Raw genomic sequence first — 25,261 nt, 5'->3', positions numbered from 1 at the left:
TTATTGTTTTTATATCTCTGTCCCAATCACTATTAGTGTAACCGATACGATTTACTTCATTAATATTTTCATAAAAAAATACCATCATTTAAAGTACCTTTAATATATCGAATAATCTTTTTTGCTGCTTGCAAATAGTTGGTACAAGATTCCTTCATAAATCTATTAAGCCAACCAACTTCAAACACAATATCTAGTTTAGTTGCAATTAAGTATCTTAGACTTCCAATCAAACTTTTATAATATGTAGGATTTACTGATCTTCTTTTATCTTCTCTCAACAACTTAAACTTCTCTTCGACTGGAGTAGGAAATAGTTTTGATTGCTCTATCTAAAATTTTTTCAAAATGTCGTTTGCATATATTTTTTTTATTTTTGAGAAATGATAATTCTATCATCTTTTTGAACTACTTCAGTACCAAGAAAGTAAGACATCAAGTTTATATCCGTTATTTTAAAGTGTTTTATCATAGCATTCCTGAATTCTGCAATTATCTTTAAATTGTTGCTAGTAAAAACTCAATCATCAACATAAAGGCACACGATCAAGATTTCTTGAGGTTTAATAAATTTGATGTAAATAGTATGCTGAAACGGACATCTTCTAAAACCATTCTCAGTGAAATAAGAATCAATTATGACGCTCTTGGTGCTTGTTTTAACCCTTACAAGACTTTCTTCAACCTATAAACTTTATCTTCTTCTCCAGGAATTTCATATACAGTAGGTTGCTCAATATAAACTTCTTCTTCTATAGTACCATTTAGAAATGCTGAATTAACATTTATTTGATGTACTTTCACTTGTTTTGGGTCGAGAATAAATAATCATACGAATAATGTCTAATCTAAAAACAGAAGCAAATACTTCAAAGTAATCGATACTTGGCTTTTGTTTGTATCCCTTAACAACTAATCTTGATTTGAAATGGCAAATTTCACTGTGGATTTGTACTTAGTTTTGTAAACCCACTTTACTCTAATTGGCTTCTTATCTACTGGTAAATCTGTCAGCTCCCATGTGTCATTCTTCGTAATGGCATGAATCTCTTCATCTATTGCTTTCTTTTAATTGTTGTCTCTAGAGACTTCTTTAAAGTTCAACGGCTTATAATATGAAAATAGAGCAAAATTTATGATTTCTTCATCAGATGGATCATTGTCATTGCCAACTTTATAATCTGCTAATTTAGCAAGTAGTCTCCGCTCTCTTTGAGGTCTTATAGATGATTCTGGTTGTTCAGTTGTGTCAGGTTATTTTTCTTCTACTTCATCAAATGTATTTGGAATTACAATCGATTGTTTTTTTGTCTTTGTGATTCAATCCCACATGTCTTTCTCCTCAAACGTCACATCTCTGTTGATGATCACCTTTTTTTATTCTAGATTATACAGCTTGTATGTTTTGGAGTCTGTGCTATAGCCAATAAAAATATAATTTTGATATAAATTACTTTTACACTACCTATCAAAGTCCACCAAAACAAATGAAACAATCGTATATTAAAAGTTGAATATTTAATTAAGAGTAATTACCCAATTCGGTCCCCAAGGATTTTAAAAGCGGACATTTTAGTCCCCAAGAAAAATTAATACACACATTAATCCCCATCGTTTACTTCTGTTAGACATATCAGTCCCAGCCTATTTTCCGGCGTGACTCATCAACGGAAATTGCTGACTTGGCACGTTAACTCGCACACGTGGCCGTTAAGTGTCCACGTGTGCAAAGAGGACAAAACAGTCCCTGGGCTTGTTAATTAAAAACGCAAAACACAGTCTCTGGGCTTGTTACGCCCAATTCTCACCTCTTCTTTCCCTCCATTACTCAATATGTCTTTATCCTCTCAAAAAGACATGAAACCCCATAATTCACTCTTCAATTTACATAGAAACTCTATACTCCTGTAACTTCATCTCTCACATCAACTCATCACCGTCAACATTAGAACTCCATTCATCATCATCACAACCGTCTATTACTTCCATTGTATTCGAATCTCACAAAGCGTTACGGTGGATGCCACGATAGCAACGAGGTTTTCACTGAATACTCATCACATTGCAGCAGGTGAGTACATAATCTTCGTTAGGATAATTTATAGGATACAATGATACTTTACTTGATTAATCCATTAATTTTGTTGGATGATTAGGGTTTAGTAATGGTAAAAACTTGTCAATTGTAATAATGTTTAGTTTGTATGGGTTTATTTTTGTTAGAATAATACATCATGTTCAATAATGGTATATTTGAGTTTGTAGTTTTAATTTTGTTAATGCTAGTCTATTTTAATTCTGTTGTTAGATGGAATATTTTGTGGTTCCTATTTTTCACCATGGAGGTCACTTTGTGCGAGATAATAAGGGTGTGTTGCTATATATTGATGGAAAAGTGGACAAATTTCCTGAAATGGACATCGACTTGTTGTGTTTCTTTGATTTGAAAACTCTATTCAAAGAGTTGGGGTATCATGATTACAAAGCTATGTATTGGTTTGATTCTTCTGCCTCTGAACTTGAGTCTGGATTACATCCAATTGAAGGAGATGCTCAAATTAATGAGTTACGTATGTACAAAGAGAAGAATAAAGAGAGTCTAGAATTTGAGTTATACTTTGATCATCCAATAATGTTAGCTCCACTTGAGAATGAAGACCTTAATTTTGAGTGTGATGAATCTAATAGTAGTGAAAATGGGTGTGTGGTAATAAGGAAGAAGATTGTTAGGTGTGAAGAAAAAACAGACCATAAAGGAGATATGTGGAAGAAGAAGACAAACAAGGATATTAAAAGTAGGACCCTAACTACAAAGAAGAATCAATTGAGTAACAAGAAGGCTAGTGTCCCAACATATGGGAGAAATAAAGATGGATCTATTGTTGCTGGCCCAAGTGGTGCTGCTAGGCTTAGTGCTACTGCTAGGCCAATTGGTTCTGGGCCAATTGGTGTTGGGCCAAGTGGTTCTGCAAGGCCTAGTGTTGCTGGTGGGACAAGTGAGGCTGGTAGGCCTAGTAGTACTACAACAAGATCTGCTAAGCCTGGTGTTGGAGTTCATGGCATTAATGTTAATGAAGAGGGTGAAGAGGATGAAGAGTGTGAGGAGGAGATAGAAGAACCTGCATTTGACTACGAGTCAGAGACATTATTAACTCCTGAGAGTTCTGAGGATGAGCGGGAGAGATATGAATTTCCACAGTTCAATGAAAGGGCTGGATTTGGTGAAGTTTATTTTGAATTGGGGATGGAATTTTCAACCATCGAAACGTTCAAGAATGCTTTAAAGGACCATGTGATATATGAAGGGAGAAAGATAAGATACATAAAGAATGACCAAAGGAGAGTTAGGTGTGACTGTGAGTATGGTGTTGTGAGGATTAAGAAACCCAGAAAATCAAAGAATCAAAAAGAAGAAAATGTGGAGGATGCAAGTGGAAAGGATAAAAATGAGCAAAATGAAACTGAGGAGAATGTGAATGTGGAGAATAAGACTGCTGAAGGAGGTGATGCTTGTGAAAATGTTAATGAAGATGCCCAAACTAATAAAGAAAGTGATGCTGGAGTGCTCAATAGTGGAACTGCCAATGGTTCACCTTGCCCATGGCTTATATATTGTGCATGGAATACTCAATTAAAGAGTTACCAGATAAAGACCTATACCCCTGAACACACTTGTGCTAGAGAATTCGGCAGCAACATGGCAAGTCAGAAATGGGTGGCAAAGAAGCTCGAAAAAAGGCTCCGAACTCAACCTCACATGACCCTTAGTGAGGCATATGAGCACATCAAAATCGACTACAATGTCATAATAAATGGGAAGATGGTATATAGGGCTCTTAAAGAGGCTAGAGAGCGTTTGATTGGCAATGAGAGGGCACAATATAGTAGGTTGAGAGAATACCTGGCTGAGTTGTTGAGGAGTAATCCAGGGAGCCATACGATTTTGGATGTGACACCAATTCCCCAATCACCTCCACTATTTAGCAAGTTATACATTTGTTTAGAGGCATGTAAAAGGGGATTTAAAGCTGGGTGTAGAAAACTAATCGGACTTGATGGATGTTTTTTGAAGGGTTACTTTGGAGGTCAATTGTTATCGGCTGTGGGTCAAGATGCAAACAATCACTTCTATGTGATTGCGTATGCTATTGTGGATAGTGAAACTAAAGAAAGTTGGAAGTGGTTCCTTACTTTGCTGCAAGAGGATCTTGGAGATCAATATATCCATGGGTGGAATTTTATCTCAGACCAACAAAAGGTAATATTGTTTAAATTTGCTCGAAGTTGTTAAAATTTTTCTTATGTTCCAAATTAAATCTTAATCTTAAGTCAATCTATGACTGATTGAGAATTATTGAGTTATTTTAAGTTTTCCATGGCTGACTTATATTTGTTATTTGCATTATTTTAAGCACAACAATAACTGATCGATATGTGCTGTAACTTCAAAGGCTTTCACAAAAGTTTCTTTAAGATCCTGATAATATATAACTATGTCTAAGTTTCAAAATTTTATTACTCTATTAATTAACATGATTAATGAAATTAAATATTTTTTAATCTTATTAGTTTATAATTATTGGGAGTTTGGGACAGAAGGATATAGTTTCTCTAAGTTGTAATTTTTTGTTTTTCAATAGACCTCGAATTTGGGGGAAAACTAAAATAGTCTTTTCAGTAGGAATAGATCCTCCTAGGTTTGTTTTCTTTTTTATTTCCCATTGGTTTATAACTTTTAGATTTTATTGTTAGCAACTTAGCAGAGTAAAATTAGTTACAACTAATGAGTAGTATATATCATGATGTAACTACATTTGGTACAAGATTAAAAATGGAGGTAATTTTTTCATGTTAAAGTTTTATTTGCAAAAGGAAAGCATGTTGAAGTGACCTGATTTTTACACATATATGGTGTGAAACAATTTGTTGGTTGGGATTCACAATTTCTGTACGTTTAATTTAATTTTATTTCAATGTTGTATTCTAATTGATATTTTAATATTATATAACTTGTGTGATCCTTTTCCTTGAACCTAGCATCCTTATTACACGAGTCAAAAATTTAGGTTAGATAGTATGTGACCTTTCTCCACTAAGTATTTTCTGTTTTCAATGAATAATCTACTGTCAGATCTTCTATTATATTGTTTCTTTTATTTTATTTTCCTTTCAAAATGATTATTTCCATCTAATTAAACCTGAGGTTTGCCCCATGGCTTAGTGCTTATTGAAATAATTTTTATGAATTTCTAAGTGCTTATTGTTATATGTGCTGTAACTTCAAAGACTTTCACAAAAGTTTCTTTAAGATCCTGATAATACATAGCTATGTCTAAGTTTCAAAATCTTATTACTCTATTAATTAACAAGATTGTTCTGATATAAAAATAAAATAGATGTTATGCTGATTTTATAATTTCATTGTTTAATTATATTATTTGGCTTAGGGTCTGTTGCCTGCATTAAAAGAAGTTATGCCTCATGCTCATCACCGGAATTGTGTGAGGCATATCTGGAAAAATTTTACGAACCGATACAAGGATAAACATGTAAAGAATATTGTATGGGAATGTGCTAAATGCACTACTGATGCAGAATTTCAAGCAAGCATGCAGAAGTTGAAAAGGGTTAATGAAGAAGCATGGAGCTACCTTGCGAAATTCGAGCCGACATGCTGGACCAAGGCTCATTTCAGTCACGGGCCAAAATGTGACAACCTCACCAACAACATGTGCGAGGTTTGGAACGCAAAAATACTGAATTATCGTTCTAAACCGATTCTAACGATGTGTGAGGAACTCCGGTGCTATATCATGAGGAGAATGACCAAATACAAGCAAGTGTTAGAGACACACATAGGCACTCAAGTGGCTCCTACTCAACAAAAGAGGCTTGATGACATAATGAAAGGTGTGAGATATTGGCACCCAGTTTGGGTTGGTGATGATGAGAGGCGAATCTTTGAGGTGCAACAAGGATCTACAAAGGTTTCTGTGAATCTGTCTCAGAACAAGTGTACTTGCAACGCCTGGCAACTAACTGGTATAGTTACCTGCCTTGAGAACTATTAAATTTCATTCATGGAATTGTTATTTGCCGCTATTGAATGACTTCTGCTTTATAGGTCTCCCGTGTGTTCATGCACTTGCTGCCATTGCTAGAAGAGGGGATAGACCTGAAACATATGTGCACCCACTGCTGAAGATTGGGGCAGTACTAGCTACATATCAACACTGCATTCAACCAGTTAATTCAGAGGAATATTGGGAGAAGACAATATATATGAATCCGATTCCACCAAAGTTGAAGAGGCCAGTAGGCAGACCAGTGAAGAGAAGGAGAAAAGAACCATTTGAGATTGAAGCTAGCAGAACTAATGGCACCAAAGTGAAGAAAACATTTAGGGTCACTTGTAGCAAGTGTGGAGAAACTGGCCACAACTACAAGACCTGCAAAGGCCCACCAGCAACAACAACTAGAAGACCAACCAATCCAAATAGGAGAACAACATCGAGAGCTGGTTCTAGTTCTAGAACCTTAAACCAAAATGCCGAAGAGGTCAACGTCTCTCAATCAGCCCCACAAGCACAAGTAAAACCAAACCCAACTAAGTTATTTTGAGATCAATGTGGTGGTATTTTTTTCTTTTTTATTCGACTGCAATTTGATTTGCTATTTGGTCTCTTATAGAGTGTAAATGTTAATGCGCATCAGGTTCTGTCAGAAACACCAAATTCCGGTTTAATGCCTAATGTGGTAAGTTAAAAAATAGGGAATATGTGCTGCTTCTAATACAGAGGTTTATAATCTAACAATCTAACAAGTTGTTACTCGTTATATGCAGGTAACCATTACATCACCATCGTTGCAAGGTCAGGCAAATTTTCAAGTGCCAATTCCACCTAGTGCTAGAGCCAAGCAACCTATCATCAGGCCATATAAACCACCCCCCATTCAGTCAAGCACTCCACCACCGATTCCACCACCAACAACAACTGGAGGGATCTCAGCTGAAACAATCAAGGATGTTCCAATTTATTCCAAATCCAGATTTCAAGCATCCAAGAAAAAAGTGATCAGTGATGCATGCTGAATAAATAATATTAGGCTTTTAGTGTCTTAGTTTGAACTGTGTTTTGATGATCAAAGATGAAGACTTGAAATATTCTTAATACTCTATTTTGCTATCATGATGTTAGTTTTGGATGAGAGATTCTTGTGTAGAAAAAACTCTCGATTTTTTGTTGTTATTATGTTTTCATGCTATTGTATGCATGAAGAGTCCGTATTTTAACACTTTCTAGTATATTGTTAGTTTGCTATTATGACATGAATAGTTTTTTTGAAGTTTTGAATGCTATTTTCTAAAATATATACTCTACAATGATTTACTTAGTATTGGAAGTAATGGTCTATGATGTTGTTCCATTTATTAGTAACTATCTTTATAATTAGTCAGTAGGTGCTTACGCTTTGCTTAATAATGCAATGAAGAATTTCTTAACAAACATACATATTGGAAAAACTTGCAACTTACTACCATTCAATCCAAAAAATCATTACAAATGTTCTTGCAATTTCACCAAAATAGCATTTAAATATTGAATTAAAAGCAAACTTACATAATATATGTCCAATCTAAATCTCTTACAAAGCAACAATAACCATTGCCATGGCCAGAGCTAACAATGCTACAACCATGAAAACAAACACTACATTGAAACCTCTACTCTTCGAGTGAATCTTTGAGATTACATTTTGAAGTAACTTCACTACATCCAAAGTGTCATCAAGAAAATACTTTCCAACTGCTGGTTCATTTGCAAGTACACTTTCCAAGTGATCCAACAATTCCTTGGCTTGGCAGGAACCAAAATCCGGGTCTGCATCTTGATGATGCCACACCAAAGCACTTTCCTTAATTTCAATGCTGGAACCATCAGTTGCCTCTGTATACAACTGCATGACAGGTTCTGCTATGTTTTTCCAGTCAAGGTCTGCAGACAAGTGACTGCATTCCCATTCAGAATCTCTACTCCACCTGCATCCATTAAGAAGAACATATTGGTGGTTTAGCTTTATTTATTTTGCATTTCAATTTTTCTGAAATAGGGTTCAAAAGGTTCCCAATATCTGTAAGATTAAAATGATCGACCTTAAAAAGTAACCATGCTCAGCAGCAAGTCCTAGCAATTGGCATGAAAACAAACACTACATTGAAACCTCTACTCTTCGAGTGAATCTTTGAGATTACATTTTGATAAACCTCTAACATATCAATTCTACTCTGCAACTCTATTAGTTTCTGTCTCAAATCAGCATCTTCAATCTCACAAATAGGTGGTACATTAGACAGTGGAGGTGGAAGCTGGAGGTGGAAGCTCAAAACACCAGCAGAGTAATTGCATTATAGATGACAGTGCCTATAATGCTGAAGTATGACCTCTTTCTCATATGAGATGAATATATATTCATCATTTTATAGCCAGCACTTTCTATTCAACAAAATTGAAAGTTTTCTAAACAAAAACTATTTAGGAAGATTAGTTAAAAAATAAATAATGCATATGTTTAAAATAATAAAAGTATTATTAGCATTTTGCATTATGGGAAACTCATCAAAATGTCACCTTTGAATAATCTAACGGCATCATTCTTGTGCTAACTTCATGGCAGGATTCTTCTAGGCTATCACTATTACCAACGCTCATCAGAATGACATCAATGCCATGAAATCGAAGAGTTGAAGTCCCTACTTCAGAAACCCATATGCATAGGAGGTGAAACACAGAGGTGTCAACTGGTTCAGCGTCAGAGGAGAATTTGGATGACTAGAGAAACTGTGTACGAGACCACTACCACTGGAAAAACCGTGTCTCCCTCCATGGCAATTCAAAAAAGACGAACTTCCTCTACTTGGCATCATTGAAACTGAACCTAGATGTGTCGATTCCTGCAGATGAAGAACTAGGGTTTCATGAGACCTTCAAAGATGAAGAACGAGAAAGGAAGAGCATTTTTTATACGACTGCGTTTTTAATTAACAAGCCCAGGGACTGTTTTGTCCTCTTTGCACACGTGGACACTTAACGGCCACGTGTGCGAGTTAACGTGCCAAGTCAGCAATTTCCGTTGATGAGTCACGCCGGAAAATAGGCTGGGGACTGATATGTCTAACAGAAGTAAACGATGGGGATTAATGTGTGTATTAATTTTTCTTGGGGACTAAAATGTCCGCTTTTAAAATCCTTGGGGATCGAATTGGGTAATTACTCTTTAATTAATTATATTATACCTACACTAAAAATGAATTACTAAATCAATACTTATATAAAATATGTATTAAAAATATATAAAACAACACATATATATATATTTAAAAATATATAGTGATTCATCTTTAGATATACATAATATTTTTTATATTTAATTTAACATATAAATATTAAAAACATTTAACGATATTATATAAAAAATATTGCATTTCCTACACATGTTTTTCTAAACTTATTAATGGCCCAAATTGCTTTTTTAATTAGGACTGTCAAAGAAATTGGTCCAACTCGTTTAGGTCCACGGTCCACCCTTTTGAGTTTTTGGATTAAACAAAAGGGTTAATTATATATCATGTTCATGTATATACCGTCCATCAAAATAAAAGTTCGATCTATTTAAGAAGAAATAACATAACTAAACGAACTGGCTATGTTTTAATTTTTTATTATTTAACTAGGTAATTTTTAATTTTTTTTTTTAAAAATCAATTTTTGCATTATGGGAATTTACTGTGATTTCTCTAAAATCACTAGCTGAGACGTGAGATCAAACCAACGCATTGTTGACAACAAAGTCAATAAAAACTGTGTCAGTGTGATCATATCCAATCATATCATGTCTTGTGTTAATGTGTTGTCTTGTTACAAAAGGAGTCCAACTCAAGTTTCCAAGTAGTAGAAAGAATAAACGAGTGGAGAAAAGAAAAAACAGCGCACGTGTTAGAAATCAACATAGATGAATGCAAGTAAATGAATGGGAAAGTACATCGAATCATAGATGATCCATACTTTGGTGGGGAATATCACAAAAGTGGGTCCAAACTCCAAATTATTTTTACAAAAATATTATTTATATATTAAAAATAATTATTATATATTTATGTATAAATATATATTTTATATTATTAATTAAATTTAATATACACACAATATAAATATTATTTTTATTACTAAAGAATATATGTAAACATTAAAAATACTCGATATATATTTATATATATTATTTTATATATTTTTAATATATATTTTATATTTTAATATAAATTTTATATGAATAATTAATTTAATAATTAATTTTTAATATACACCGTGTATAATTATTTCTTAATAGCTCCATCTCCCAGTTGGACAAACTAATCATTTCACTCCTTTTGTCTAGCTTGCAAACCGTCAAACCTCAGTTCCTGGTTTTTGCATGGGGCGTGGGTGACACTTACAGTTACAGAACACGCCTCAAATTAAATAATATTATTATACAAATTTTGTTTACAAATTATTTTAGAATTATTATTTTTAAATAAATAAAATAAATATGTTATTTATGAACATTGATGATTTGTAACACTTTTACGAATTTACACTTTATTATTTATTTTATTTACCGTATAAACGAAAATAACAATGTGTATATTTCATTTGCATGGTAAACGAAATAAGACACATTACGACACGGTTGTATGACGTTTATAATCATGGTGTGTAATGTGTTTATTCCGTTTATACTGTTAAACGAAATATACACATTAGTATGTCGTTTACATTGTAAACAAGATAAACAAGAAGCGTGCCTATATATTAAAGTCGTTTACAAAACTTTTTGAAGTCACTTTTCTCCCATTTTTAACCTTTTCTAATCATATTAACGAGGTACTCAAAAATTTGGCACGCTCAGATGCATAGGATAAGGACATCAACCGCTTGAAACGCGACATGACATCTCGTTGAGGCAATCAACTTCTAGGTTAGTATTGTTTTCATGTTTAAGTTAAATAAGTATATATTTATCGTCATGGTTAGAACATTTTTATAAATGTAGTATATATTAGGTAGTAGAATGTATTGTCAATTAGTGTTAAGGTTTTATTTAACTTATTAAACATTTTTATAAATGTAGTATATATTAGGTAGTAGAATGTATTGTCAATTAGTGTTAATTGATAAGGTTTTATTTAACTTATTAGGTAAATTATTTTATTAAGTAAATGTTTATTGCATTTTGTTATTTATTTAATTTAATTTCTATATTTTTAATTTTAATTTCGATAATACAGTAGATATCTTTTTTTAGCCAGTGTTAATAGATAGGTATGATTTTACTTATTAGTTAAATTAATTTATTAAGTGATAGTACGGTACCGCCTTGAAATTACATATTGTTTCGGGACAACAACTCTGTAATGTTTGGAGCAACCTTGCCATCTTTATGACTCCTTCCAATCACCGTATATATGCACAATTGCATTTTACTTTGCCATCCAAATCTTTTTGTACGAGAGTTTGAAGTTATAGCTTTATCTAACTGCATGTTGTAGACCAGAAATACTGACGAATGAGCTGGACTATATCAAGGGCATGATGACACTACAAATGAGAGGCATTTGTAAAATATATGTGGTAGGCATTTATAACAAATATAATCATGATAAATAAGAAACTACACCACAGTTAAACTTGAACTCACCAATATCTAAGATTCTTTCAAAGGGCAACACGGAGACTCCAATTTAGGACAACCTGCTGCAAATTGCCGGCAATGCAAATGGTACTTTAATCGGTCCGACTCCACAATTCGATACTCAACACTTCTCTAAATGCTATAATTCTTCATATCTTGCATTACTACCGCTCTGCTTTTGAATCTATGACCAATCCTAAACTCCACACCATCATCTATATTGTAATCGTCTCCACCGATGTTGAAAAACAGAGTTTTTTATGCATTATGTCCATATCCAATGTATGATAGTGACTGGGTACAGCTGATAAGGCCGGAATTGGGTGCGGGATAGGCAGAAGATACCAAACTGATGCATTGACCGACGTCTCTGTTACAAACTCATCCTCCTCATCATCTTTAGAAGAACCACTATCGTTGCTATCGGTAACATACTCCTCATTGGATTCCTCACCATCCACGTCCATGTCCTCCACTGGACTAGCACATTGTAGCGGTGGTGGTATAAGAAGTAGATCATCCTGCACAAAATTCGAGTGGCCAGATCCACCGCCTTCAACATCACCAATCTTCGCATAAAGCTCCATCATCACTTGTTTTGCCATGATTCTCCCAAGGATGTTGAACATAAGATGCACATGCTTATCGCCATGGAGTCAAAATAGACGAAACCGAAAAACTCTATTTTTCATCGGTGCTAATAATCTATACCCAACCATTCCAACATCTTTTCTTCCGCTAGAACCAATGCTCCTCAATATCAGATTCTTTAACTCGGACAATGAACTTACTCGCTGAGTGCGCAACATAATGGGATTATTACACTCAAATATCACCCCAGTGTCACTATTTCTTATATGACAATTGGGATACACACTTACAACAACATATCCACTACTACTAGATATTTTTTCTTAATTTTTGGAAGAAAAACGAAAGAGAAGAAGAAGTGAGATGTTTGTGAAAAATACAAATAGTTGTAGCTTCTTTTATAGCTGCTGAAAATTTGTTGTACCGTATCTCATTTACAGTATAAACGTCATAACTTATCGTTTATTTCATTTACAGTGTAAAAACTTTAAATAAATAATTTAAAATTTTTATTTATATATAAAAATATTTTTTAAGTGTTATTTACGAATTTGTACGTGTTCTATTATTTATCTCTTTTATGTTATAAATGAAATAAATAAAAATGTATTTTGTTCATGCTTAAATAAAATAAGACACGTTAAAATATCTATATATTTCGAGTATAACTGAAATATGTAACACAATATATCTCGTTTATAATATAAATGATATACGTTTTTATTTATTTCGTTGACAATGCTTATATAAACAACTTGTTGGTAGTGTCAATAATCGCATTTTAGAAATTTTTTTATCCTTCTAGACCACTTTTGAGTTTTTTTTTCTTGCGATAATTAAGTGCTTTGGACATTATGGTACATTCAGATATACGTTTGAAAGATATCAACAGACTGAATGTTACACAGCATATTGTTGAGGCCATTAACTTCGAATTGATTCTCCCACCGCGGTCTCTGGCATAAACTCCACTTTATCCTCAGTTGAACTACTTCTATTGTTGTCCATGACGTATTTTTTGTCCGACTCGTCAACATCCATGTTCATGTTGTAACACCCTAATTAGGCAAAGCCTTACCTCGCATCGTAAAGCAAAGGTTAATCAAAGGTTATAACAGTTCTAAACTTATGCATATTATATATATATAGAAGGAATTGATAATATCTAGAAGCCCGATGAAGAATACAGCTCAAAATAGGATTTGAAAAGCGCAAAACGTACTAACGAAGCTACTGACTTAAAGCATAAGAAACAAATATAGAATAACAAAACACCATAGTATAATGGTATAGTATCATAAGACGCTAGCCACGACTCGCGGAGTTTAAGCCGACTAGCCAGATACAGACCATATATGAAACCAGATGGTAAAAACAGCTTATACAAGTTTCGTTCTCTCAAATACAAGCCTTTAGGCTAAACAAAGTACAAAAGTGATAAACATATATATATATATATATATATATATATATATATATATATATATATATAATAAATCAAAAGGACTCCAAAAGATATCCAGATCCTCCGCTTCTATCACCAACCAGACAACTCATCGAGGTGGGTTGTGACCTGCATCTGAAAAATACAACAGAAATATGGTATGAGAACCGGAAGTTTTCAATATGGTAACAGTTCCCAATAATGTAGGATATAAGACCTTGGGACACCAAAGGCAATCCTAGACTCCATATCCATCACAGGATTTAAGCTTAAAGCATTCTAAAACAAAACAGCATAATATGTAATTCCTTAATACAACTTAAGCCGTAGTACGATAAAAGGGTAATCTATCTTAGGAAATTTCTACTCTGATCAACTACCGTTGTTCCACAGCCTTCACCAACCAATCCGCCATGTGATCCCATGGCCATCGCCTTCCGAACCTCCTCAACCCCAGTAAAGCACAAGTATATACAATACAAGTTGAACACAAGTAGAGGCATATACAACAATTAATACAAGTAGCAATTAGAGATGTTTAACAGGTAGGGAAAACAATATCAAGTCGGCAAAGCATACAAGCAGGTAGAAAATGCATATGATGAATGCTTGCCCTACTGGCTGTGATATCACATTGTCAGTTCAACTGCCAACCCGATACATCCCCATGGAGATGTTGCCCTTCGGAATCATGGTGTGGGAATTCCCGAGATATAGTGCTCGGATCACTATCCAGGGTTTTGCGCCTGTACGCTCTGATGATTCAAATGGATGTGAGCGGGATCTCTTGTCTCTGTCCTCACATCTAAGCGCAAGCGGGATTAACCACTGTCCTTACGCCGTCGCCGCTACCTCAACAGGCGGGATTAACCACCGTCCCTACCGGGTGCATAACATCTCATAACCTCAGTATAAAACAGTAGTACAGTGATTTTCAAAAACATTTTTAGTACACAGTGGATCCATCACTTCATTTAGAGTTCTCGACTCTTTTCAACCACTGTTCCTTTACATTTCAGTTCCTTGATCTCACATCTCATTCTTCAACCATTCATCACACATCATCAAACCTTCCCCAGTACAGCAGAAACCTAGCACTCCATTTACTAACTTTTCCCAAATAATAGTGTCTAAGACCCTTAACCCATTTCCCATGTTGAGTACCCAAAAATATGCCCAAAAGTCTTAAAAAGGTGTTATGGAAGCTTGCAACCTCGTCGGAAAGGTGAAATAGTTGAAAACAAAGCAAAATTTGAGAAACAGGGCATGTGCGTCCGCACAGGGATGTGCGCGCGCACGCCCAGGAAATTTTTAATAGTGTGCGTACGCATAGGGGTGTGCGTACGCACAGGTGTCGAAACATAAAAGGGTCTGTCCACTCGCACAACCTGTGCGAGCGCCCCCAGCAGACTTGCCTCCCCAACGTGTGCGTGCGCACAAGGCTGTGCGGACGCACAGGATGCAATTTTTCCTTTGGTGTGCGTGTGCACAGACTATGCTAGCACTACAAGCAGACTGCTTGCCTCTGTGTGTGCAGACACACAGGTCTGTGCGTGCGCACATACCAGAAAACTCAGAATTCTGTAACTTTGCAAAATTTCCAATTTTCAACACCAATTTTCGAATGGTCATAACTTTCTCTACAAAATTTCAAATTTCACAATCTTTATACCGAATTAAAGGGTTTTCAAAGATCTTTAATTCTAAACAAGTTCCCAACCAATTTTAAAAACCGAGGCAAACGTTATGATCAAACAAAGTTTCCCAAAATTTTATTTTTATCCAAAATCACAACTTTCACAATTGATTTGCCAAACACAACCAAAACCAAACCATACCATTCCCAAACTCCACCTTTCATCAAAATCTACCCTCTATGTCATATAACACCATAATTTCCACATTTTTTCCACTTTTTCTTATCCACAACATCCATGTCAATATATCTCATATATCAAACTTCATTAACAATTTCCAACTACATTACCAATCAATCAACACAAATTTCATATTTATCAACATAATTTACTCGTCAACTCCACAATTCATTGATTCTCATCGGATCACTATTAATCATCATTTCATCAAACATCATCATACAATCACATCCAACAATTCAACAATCATTTAAATTCAATCATATCCTATGGGTCACTAGCCTAAGTGTCCATGAATATTATATACTACATAAAGGAAACCGAAACCATACATTGGCCGATTCTCAATATGAATCAAATGAGCTTTCAACCAAAATCCAATCACCAATATAGCTCCAATAAGCACCAACAAACTCCAAACTCACAATAATCAAGCTATATACATACAAATCACCACAAAATCAACCTAGAGTTCAACATAAATCAAAAGTTCACAAGAGATCAAAGGCTCTTACATTTTTCAACAGATTTAGATGGCAAAACCCAAAGTCAAGTAAGGATTAGAGTGAACCTAAACATCAAGAATCACAAAAACTCACTTACTCAAAAATCTTAGGTACCCAAAATTTTGGAGAGAAGAACTAGGTAGATTTTGAGCTTACCTCTAGAGTTTCTTGGATGGATTTTGTAGAGCTCTTCACAAGGAACGCGTAGCCACTGACAACACGCAAATCGGAGCTCTAGAACTCAAGATATGAGCTTGAGAAGATTGAGGTGATTAGGGTTCAACCTCTTCTTCTCTCCCTCTTTCAATTTCTAAAGTGTGTGTGTTTACGAGGCTAGGGTTTATTAAATGAACCTTTATATATGTTGGACTTGGGTCCAACTTGAGCCCGGTTCAACCTCTTAGCGTTTTCAGCCTGTTTGGCCCAACTTCGGGTCAAACCTTTAAAATTAACGTCCGATTTTTCATTTCTACTGTTTTTCTAAGGTTTTTGATTGTCTCTATTTTTTCTCGCGCAGTACCGGACAAATTTGAACCGGTTCAACTGTCGGTTTGCTGTTTTTCACAGTTTTTCGCAGAAAACACATTTTCTGACTCGAAAAGACCCATTGAGTCCAAAAATGATATTTAAAACCTCAAATTCTCGTTTTAATTTTTCGGAATCAAATTTGGGTCACATAACCACTTAATTAACTGGTTCGATTAATTGCGGTTCTTACACATGTGCTCCCATAGATTGGCACATTGCAGAGGGATGATGTCAGAGGTAGGTTATCTTAGACAAAGTTAGAATGTCCATAACTACCACCACTTACACATCGATCTCTGTAAAAAGTTTCATCACTTGTTGAGCAATGATTTTTTTGTGGACGTCAAATATTAGATGCACACGATCATTATCACCAAGCTAGAAAACCTGAAAACATAATACTCTGTTACTCATAGGTGTCAACAACTTATATCCAACTCTACCAAATTCTTTTGTCTCATGTGCATTCATGCTCGTCAATATTAAACTTTTTAACTCAGTCAAGGAATCAAATGACAAATGTGCAAAAAAAAAAAAATCTCACGCTCAAATTACAATCCATTCCTCAAGGTTTCTAATGTGAGAATTAGAAATATATATACACTCACAAAAACTAACTAACTAGCAAATACCTTTTATATAGTTAAAAAATTTTATTATTTTATCTCATTTACATTAAAAATAAAATAATCTTTTTTCTTTTTCTATTTATAGTGAATCCGAGATAACTGCATGCGTATTTAATTTATAATATAAATGAGATATGAATATTTATAAAAGATTTTAAATATCTCATTTGCATTTAAGTTAAGTCTAAAAATTCCGTGTCTAAAGAATAAATAAAATAAGTAATAGAACATAAATTCATAAATAACACTATTTAAGTTATTTATTTAAAAAAAATCCAAGTTACGATGAGTTTGTACTTTGTAGTGTTTAAAGTTTGAACTTCTCCATAGCAACATTCAACCAAATTACAATCAGGTTTAGGTATAAGCACTTAAGAACACAAACTACTCTCTTTATTATTTTCTTTCGACGTGATTTTTACTCTGAACTTATATCCATCATATCAAATAAAAACACGGATTTTATTTAAAAAGAAAATCTAATTTATGATGCTCAAATTTCGTTAATCTAATTCCACGGTTAGCTAGACAAGTAAAAATTGGTAAAAAATTTTCATAAAAAGTAAATTTGTTATTGATGATAATAATGTGATATGTTTATTGTTTAATTCTGTTTTTTTTTTAGGTTATGATTTATTTTACTCCATTTGATGTTAAAAAAACAAAAAAAATTGATATGTAATGCTGTACGCCTCTACCCTCAAACTATAATTTTACCTAACTTTTCAGGCGCGTTGGCGGTTGCAGTGAAACAGAAACTGTTGGTGCCAGCGTTGACTTGGGACCATGGGTACCCTAGCCCAAAAGCTACCCGAACAAAAACATGACCCGTTTCTTTTCTTTTCTTTACCTTTCCTTCTTCATAAGCAACTTACATTCATTTCCCATTCTCTCTCTCTCTTTCTCTCTCTCTATCTCTGTGTCGTCAATACTCTTCTCAATCTCTTCAACTTCAACAATAACCATTCATTTCACTAATTATTGTTATTATTATTATATTATCACCGATGGGGAAGCCGACAGGGAAGAAGCATCAGCATCAGAATCAGCAGAATCCTCCCTCGGCGACTTCACGGGCCGCCGGCCCAACTTCCAAGCCCACGCCGAAGCCCAAACCTGCCGCCTTCGACGAAGACACAGCGATGTTCATAACCATGTCTCAGGAGCTTCGTGAAGAAGGCAACCGCCTCTTCCAAAAGCAGGACCACGAGGGAGCCATGTTAAAGTACGAAAAAGCCCTCAATCTTCTCCCACGCAACCACATCGACGTCGCAAACCTCCGCACCAGCATGGCCCGATGCTACACGCGCCTCGGCCTCGGCGAGTACCCACGCGCCATCCACCAGTGTAACCTCGCTCTTCAGGTCTCACCTAAGTACACTAGGGCTCTGTTGAAGCGTGCCAAGTGCTATCAGGCTTTGAATCGGTTGGACTTGGCGTTGAGGGATGTTCGGGCTGTGTTGGGCCTCGAACCCAATAACCTTGCCGCCTTGGAGTTCATGGAGGGATTGAGGAAGGTCATGGAAGAGAAAGGGTTGGTTCTTGAGGAAGAACAGGAGGTAGATTTTGGTTCTGGTGCTGGTGCCAAAGAGACGCCTGCTACGTGTTTGAAGAAAGTTCCGAGAGAGAAATCACAGAAGAAGAAGAAGGGGAAGAGGGTTGATGATGAGGATAAGGCCGTTGCGGATAAGGATAAGGAGGTTGTTGTTGAGGAGAGTGCGGATGGTGATGCCGTGCAGGACAAGGAAGTGGTTAGCAGGATGGTTGAGGTTGAGGAAGAGAAGGTTGTGAAAGAGGAGAAGCTGGTTGAGGAAGAAAAGGTTGTGAAAGAGGAGAAGCTTGTGGAGGGAGAAAAGGGTGTCGCAAGGACGGTGAAGTTGGTGTTTGGAGAGGATATTAGATGGGCACAGCTTCCTGCCAATTGTAGTGTGAGGTTGGTGAGGGATATAGTTAGGGATCGGTTTCCGGGTTTGAAGGGTGTTCTTGTGAAGTATAGGGATGAGGAGGGTGATTTGGTTACGATTACTACCACTGATGAGCTGAGGTTAGCTGAATCTGCTGTTCATGAGAATGGCTCAATTCGGTTTTATATTAGTGAGGTTGATTTGGACCAAGAGCCATGTTATGATCGAGTAACCAATGAGGGTGACACCCAAGAAGACGGTAGTAAAAGGAATCTGGGCGATAGTGTTCAGAATGGGGGTGTGGGACAAGATACGGTTTTGGAAAATAATAATAACAAGATGACTGCTATGGAGGAATGGATTTTGCAGTTTGCACGGCTGTTCAAGAATCATGTTGGGTTTGATTCAGACTCTTATCTAGATTTTCATGAGCTGGCAATGAGTCTCTATGCAGAGGCAATGGAGGATACAGTAACAGGCGATGATGCTCAAGAATTATTTGAGATTGCTGCAGACAAATTTCAAGAGATGTCAGCGTTAGCAATGTTTAATTGGGGGAATGTTCACATGTCCAAGGCAAGGAACAGGGCTTTCTTTGCAGAGGATGGGTCAAGAGAACCTTCTTTCGAGCATGTTAAAGCTGCATACGAGTGGGCCCTAAATGAGTACAAGAAAGCTGAGATGAGGTATGAGGAGGCCTTGAAGATCAAACCGGATTTTTTTGAAGGATATCTTGCTCTTGGACATCAGCAGTTTGAGCAAGCAAGGCTATGCTGGTGTTATGCGTTGGCATGCAAAGTGAATTTAGAAGCTGGTCCTTCCGAGGAGGTTCTTCAGCTCTACAACAAGGCAGAGGACAGCATGGAGAAAGGGATCTTGATGTGGGAGGAGATTGAAGAGCAGCGTTTAAATGGACTATCCAAATCCGATAAATATAGAGCGCAATTAGAGAAAATGGGCATGGATAGGCTTCTCAAGGATATCTCGTCGGATGAAGCTTCAAAGAAGGCAACAAAGATGAAGTCACAAATATATCTTTATTGGGGTACCCTATTGTATGAACGTTCTGTTGTGGAATATAAGCTAGGACTACCAACATGGGAGGAATGTTTGGAGGTTGCAGTCGAAAAGTTTGAGCTAGCTGGAGCTTCAGCAACGGATGTAGCTGTCATTATAAAGAATCACTGCTCTCATGAAACAGCACTTGAAGGTATGGGCTGGAAAAATATGATCTGTTTTGTGTATTTCTTGGATTTTTATTAACATTTCATATATTTCTTGATAATAGAGAACTAACAAACCAATTAACATAACTGCAGGGTTCAAAATTGATGAGATAGTACAGGCATGGAATGAAATGTATGATGCTCAAGGCTGGCTGTTTCGTGCTCCATCATTTCGACTTGAAGCATTGTTTCGTCGGCGCATTCCTAAACTACATTACATCTTGGAGCAACTTTAAGTTTTCTTCTTCAGTTTTCTATTCTTTAGAGGCATCATTAGTGCTTCCATTATATTCATAATTGTGAAGGCTGCTTCATCACATTCTAAGACAGGTAAGCACGATTATACTAGTACTAAGTACTAACTCTTTAGTCTACTCCGAAATCTTTACTCACCCTGACACAATTACGAAGTTGAAATCATTGTGTTCTTTGAGTACTACTAGGATTTTATTTTAGAGTATTTATACCTTCGGTCAAGCGAGATCTGTGTGAGCAATCTCTGCACACATAATACATGACACAATAACATCTGTTTGATCTATGTCACCAATTCCACTTAGTGGGGTAAGGTTTTGTTGTTGATTGTTATAACAGTGGTAGAAAACACCTCAGTGGAAGTCTTTTTTATCTATACAAATTTTGATATATGCCAAGCTGCCTTTCATTATTAGCAACAAACGTAAAGGATGCCAATATCGACAACTGGGAGTAATAGATAAAGATAGCTGCTTGATTATATCTACGAGTGTGATGCTAGTGTATTTATTAGGAATGTACTGCTGTACGATATTAGTAATGGCCTACATAAATATAAAGTCTTTTTTTCTGGAAAGAGGGGGGGGGGGGGAGAGAAAGTTTTGATATAGAGTGGTCAGGTTGCTAAGACATGATATGCATTTAATTGCGGGAAAAAAGTATATGCTAAGTTTCACTTTTTGTCAGATTTCTAGGGAGATGATTAGAACTGCATCTTGTATTAGATAGTTTTGTGTAAACATTAAGATGAGAGACTTGTGGGGGTCGAATAGTTTGTCCTATAATATTCTGGTAGATGGTCATTGAATGACATTGCCAAAAGAATTTTTTGGGTTACAATGAAGAGTGAAGATTGTTTGTTCTATAATAGAAAAATCATTAAAAGAAAAACATCATGTGCAATGCACCCTCCGCTTAAAAATTTAGTTACAATCTTTGTTATTCACCCAACTTCACTCTTCATTAAAGAAATTCCCAATTTTTTTATGGTGCTACATTTTTACAAGATGGAACGACGCTGTATGAAAGAAAGAACATCATTCACATTCAGAAAGAGTACACATTAGAGAGAGAATATCAAACCACAAACCCTAAAACTAGTAGAAGGCAGTGACTTGTGTTGATTGGCATTTGATAAGGACCATGCTAAAACTTATAGCCTATTACTAGTGTATATTTGCTATTTTGCTTTTTGTATTTTCACACGGTTTTGGAATTGATCAAGTCTGAGGATTTGAGTTAGTGTATTTGATTGATTTCATGATTTATGAAGGCCAATTGGCACTGACTTTTTTCTGGATAAAATGGTGTCAGAAGGTTGCTAATGTTGGGGTGGTAGGCTTGGAATTGTAACTTATTGAATGTTGAGTAAATCTTCAAATACCCGTTGAAAGGGATGTAGGTGCTTCAAAGATTTGCTATATCAGTTTGGTCCTTCATAATGTGAAATAACTAACAAAATAAGCATCATAACTAAAGGATCAAATTGGAATCAAAACGTATATAGGCGTATTGAATTGGTGTTCATTTTTAAATATTGAGCATACACGTTAATGTTCAAAACCTGAGAGTACTAGTTTGATCTCTCTGCGTCCCTGTATCTTTGAAAGATTAATTTGAATGTTTATTTGTGTTCGGCTATTTGTTAAATTGTGCATACTCTCTATGCAATCGCCACCAGATTGAAATAAGTGGCAATCGTAGCCTTCGATAACAAGTTTTGTAGTCTCTTTGTTTATTTCATTTGAAATTTTTGAATAATTTTTAATTACTTTCAGAGTATCTTTATCAGTGTTGATATCTGTGGTTGAACCGAACGAATTTCTTGACTTTTTTGCAGGGATATTTTTTTCTCTCCATACTGCTTTGATTTAGCTGATTGATGGTACTATTTTTTCTGATGCCAGTTTTGCAAAGGTTGGGGTTTTATGCCAGAAAGGCTGGTCATATTTATTTTCTGTTAGGAGTGATTTGATGTGAGGTTCTCATTCTTTTGTGTTGTAACAATTATATGTGATGATTCCATATGTTGTTTAATGATAGTGAGCAATTTGATTTGTTCAGTTTGCACCCTCTTTTTTTAGGAGGGAGGAACAAAAACAGGGGAAAAAGTGAGAATTGTAAGTCTTCTAGTTAAATTAGTTGAGTGAATGTTGTCAAATTATTGTTTATAAGTGTAACATTTCATGGGTACTATATAGCAGATTGCATTATTCATCATTCATATTCTAATTCCCCTTTCCTTCTCCTTTTTTACCCCCCTCTATCCCTCCTTCCTCCGTATATTTTTTCAATTTTTTTCCCTTCTTTCTCTTCGTTGGTGAAAACTTATTACCAAGATACTTATTCACTTGGTACTTTTCTTTATCAAATAGCTTATAACAAATTGCAAGTAAACTCAAGTGAATTAGTTATATTGTAGGCCTGTTCTATCCTAACTTGTTTCTGTCCTTGTTATCACTGAACCTTTATCCAAGATGAGTCATTGTTCAATTCAATTTTTATTGCGCTAAAGCTAGGTCGTTACCCGGAAGTAACGCGCCGTATGGCTCGAGTACGGTGTCAAAGCAAGAGCCGCTGCATCGGTGCCCGGATGTAGTGTTAAATGAGCAAGGGTTCTCGCGTTTTCGTGAACGGACGAGGGTAAATAAGCTAGTTCACAAAGGAAAAGGTAAAGGTCGAAGCGACAAAAGGTTGAGATTTGGGACATGGAACATAGGCACTCTAATAGGAAAGTCTATGGAGGTGGTGGATACCATGACAAGGAGGAAGATTAACATTATGTGCCTACAAGAAACGAAATGGGTTGGTGCAAAGGCTAGGGAGTTGGATTCTTCTGGTTTCAAACTTTGGTATACAGGAAAGGTGAAGAATAGGAATGGAGTTGGAATAATTGTGGATAAGCAGTGGAAGAAGGACGTAGTTGATGTCAAGAGGGTGGGAGATCGGATCATCTCTATCAAACTTGTGGTGGAGGGAGGTGCTTTTCATGTGATTAGCGCCTATGCACCGCAAGTGGGTTCGGACGAACAACACAAGATAAGGTTTTGGGAGGATCTAGAGAGTTTAGTTCAAGGCATATCTTTGGGAGATAAGATTTTCTTAGGAGGAGATTTAAATGGCCATGTTGGGAGAGAAGTGACTGGATATGGGAGTATTCACGGAGGCCATGGTTTTGGGGTAATCAATGCCGAGGGTAAAACTATTTTGGACTTTTCCTCAACTTTTGATCTTCTCATCGCAAATACATGTTTTAAAAAGAGAGACGAACATCTTATAACCTATAAGAGTGGCATGACAAGCTCTCAAATCGACTTCTTCTTGTTGAGGAGAGTCGACCGGAAATTTTGCATTAACTGTAAAATTATCCCGGGAGAGAGTTTGACAACACAACATAGGGTGCTCGTCATGGATTTTCGCGTTGAGCAAAAGTTGAGGAAAAGACATCATACGAAGAACCCAAGGACGAGGTGGTGGCGGATGAAAGGTGAGGAACAAAGAAGCTTCCTAAGACGGGTAGGAGAAGAGGCAAGGTGGGATGGGAATGGAAGCGCGGAAGAGATGTGGAGGGAGATGGCAGAAGTTATTAGAAGAACAGCAAAAGAAAGTTTTGGTGAATCTAAAGGAATAGGACCAAGAGACAAGGAGTCCTGGTGGTGGAATGCGAGTATACAAGAAAAGATAAAGATAAAAAGAGAATGCTTTAAAGAGTGGTCTTTATGCCGCAATGCAGATAACTGGGAAAAATATAAGGCGGCTAAGAAAGAGACAAAAGTGGCTGTAAGTGAAGCAAGAACAAGAGCATATGAGGGTCTCTACCAGTCTTTGGACACGAAAGAAGGAGAAAAAGGTATATATAGAATTGCAAAGAGCCGGGAAAGAAGAACGAGAGATTTGGATCAGGTTAAGTGCATAAAGGATAAGGATGGAGAGGTGTTTGCTCAAGAGGAGAAGATTAATGAAAGGTGGAAGAGCTACTTCTACGAGTTATTTAATGAGGGACAGAAGACTCTTCCGAGCCTTGGTCGATTATGCACAAGGGAAGAAGATCAAAACTTTGACTACTATCGAAGGATTCGAGACTTCGAGGTAAAAGAGGCTCTAAAGCAGATGAAAAATGGCAGGGCAGTAGGACCTGATAATATTCCGATTGAGGTTTGGAAGGGTCTTGGAGGAAAAGGCATCAACTGGTTAACCAAGCTTTTTAATGAGATTTTAAGGTCAAAGAAGATGCCTGATGAGTGGAGAAAGAGCACCTTGGTACCTATCTACAAGAATAAGGGGGATATACAAAGTTGCGGAAATTATAGAGGAATTAAGCTTATGAGTCATACTATGAAGTTATGGGAAAGGGTGATAGAACGGAGGTTGAGAAAAGAGACACAAGTAACAGAGAACCAATTTGGATTTATGCCAGGCAGATCTACCACTGAAGCGATATACCTATTAAGAAGGATGATGGAGAGGTATCGTAGTAATAAAAGGGATCTACACATGGTGTTTATTGATTTGGAAAAAGCGTATGATAGGGTACCAAGGGAGGTCTTATGGAAGGTTTTAGAAAAGATGAG

At 36.0% G+C, this 25,261-nt stretch overlaps 1 protein-coding gene and 1 long non-coding RNA gene across 2 annotated transcripts; one reads left to right on the top strand and one right to left on the bottom strand.

Moving 5' to 3' along the window:
* Positions 1–7,841: 7,841 nt before the first annotated feature.
* Positions 7,842–8,613, bottom strand: LOC112705452 (uncharacterized). The gene is made up of 2 exons (XR_011864364.1): positions 8,156–8,613; positions 7,842–8,041 (listed from the first exon to the last, which is right to left on the bottom strand). It is a non-coding gene; the product is annotated as an uncharacterized lncRNA (long non-coding RNA).
* Positions 8,614–18,041: 9,428 nt separating this feature from the next.
* Positions 18,042–22,910, top strand: LOC112707928 (protein PHOX1). Its single transcript, XM_072201544.1, has 3 exons — positions 18,042–20,419; positions 20,529–20,765; positions 22,531–22,910. The coding sequence occupies exons 1-2, from the start codon at positions 18,313–18,315 to the stop codon at positions 20,669–20,671; spliced, it is 2,250 nt and encodes a 749-aa protein (XP_072057645.1). The 5' UTR covers positions 18,042–18,312; the 3' UTR covers positions 20,672–20,765; positions 22,531–22,910.
* Positions 22,911–25,261: the final 2,351 nt, after the last annotated feature.

This window comes from Arachis hypogaea, chromosome 8 (assembly GCF_003086295.3).
Source record: "Arachis hypogaea cultivar Tifrunner chromosome 8, arahy.Tifrunner.gnm2.J5K5, whole genome shotgun sequence".
NCBI classification, from domain to species: domain Eukaryota; kingdom Viridiplantae; phylum Streptophyta; class Magnoliopsida; order Fabales; family Fabaceae; genus Arachis; species Arachis hypogaea.
The sequence above is the reverse complement of the archived record's forward strand: the minus strand, read 5'-3'. Positions and strand labels throughout refer to the sequence as shown.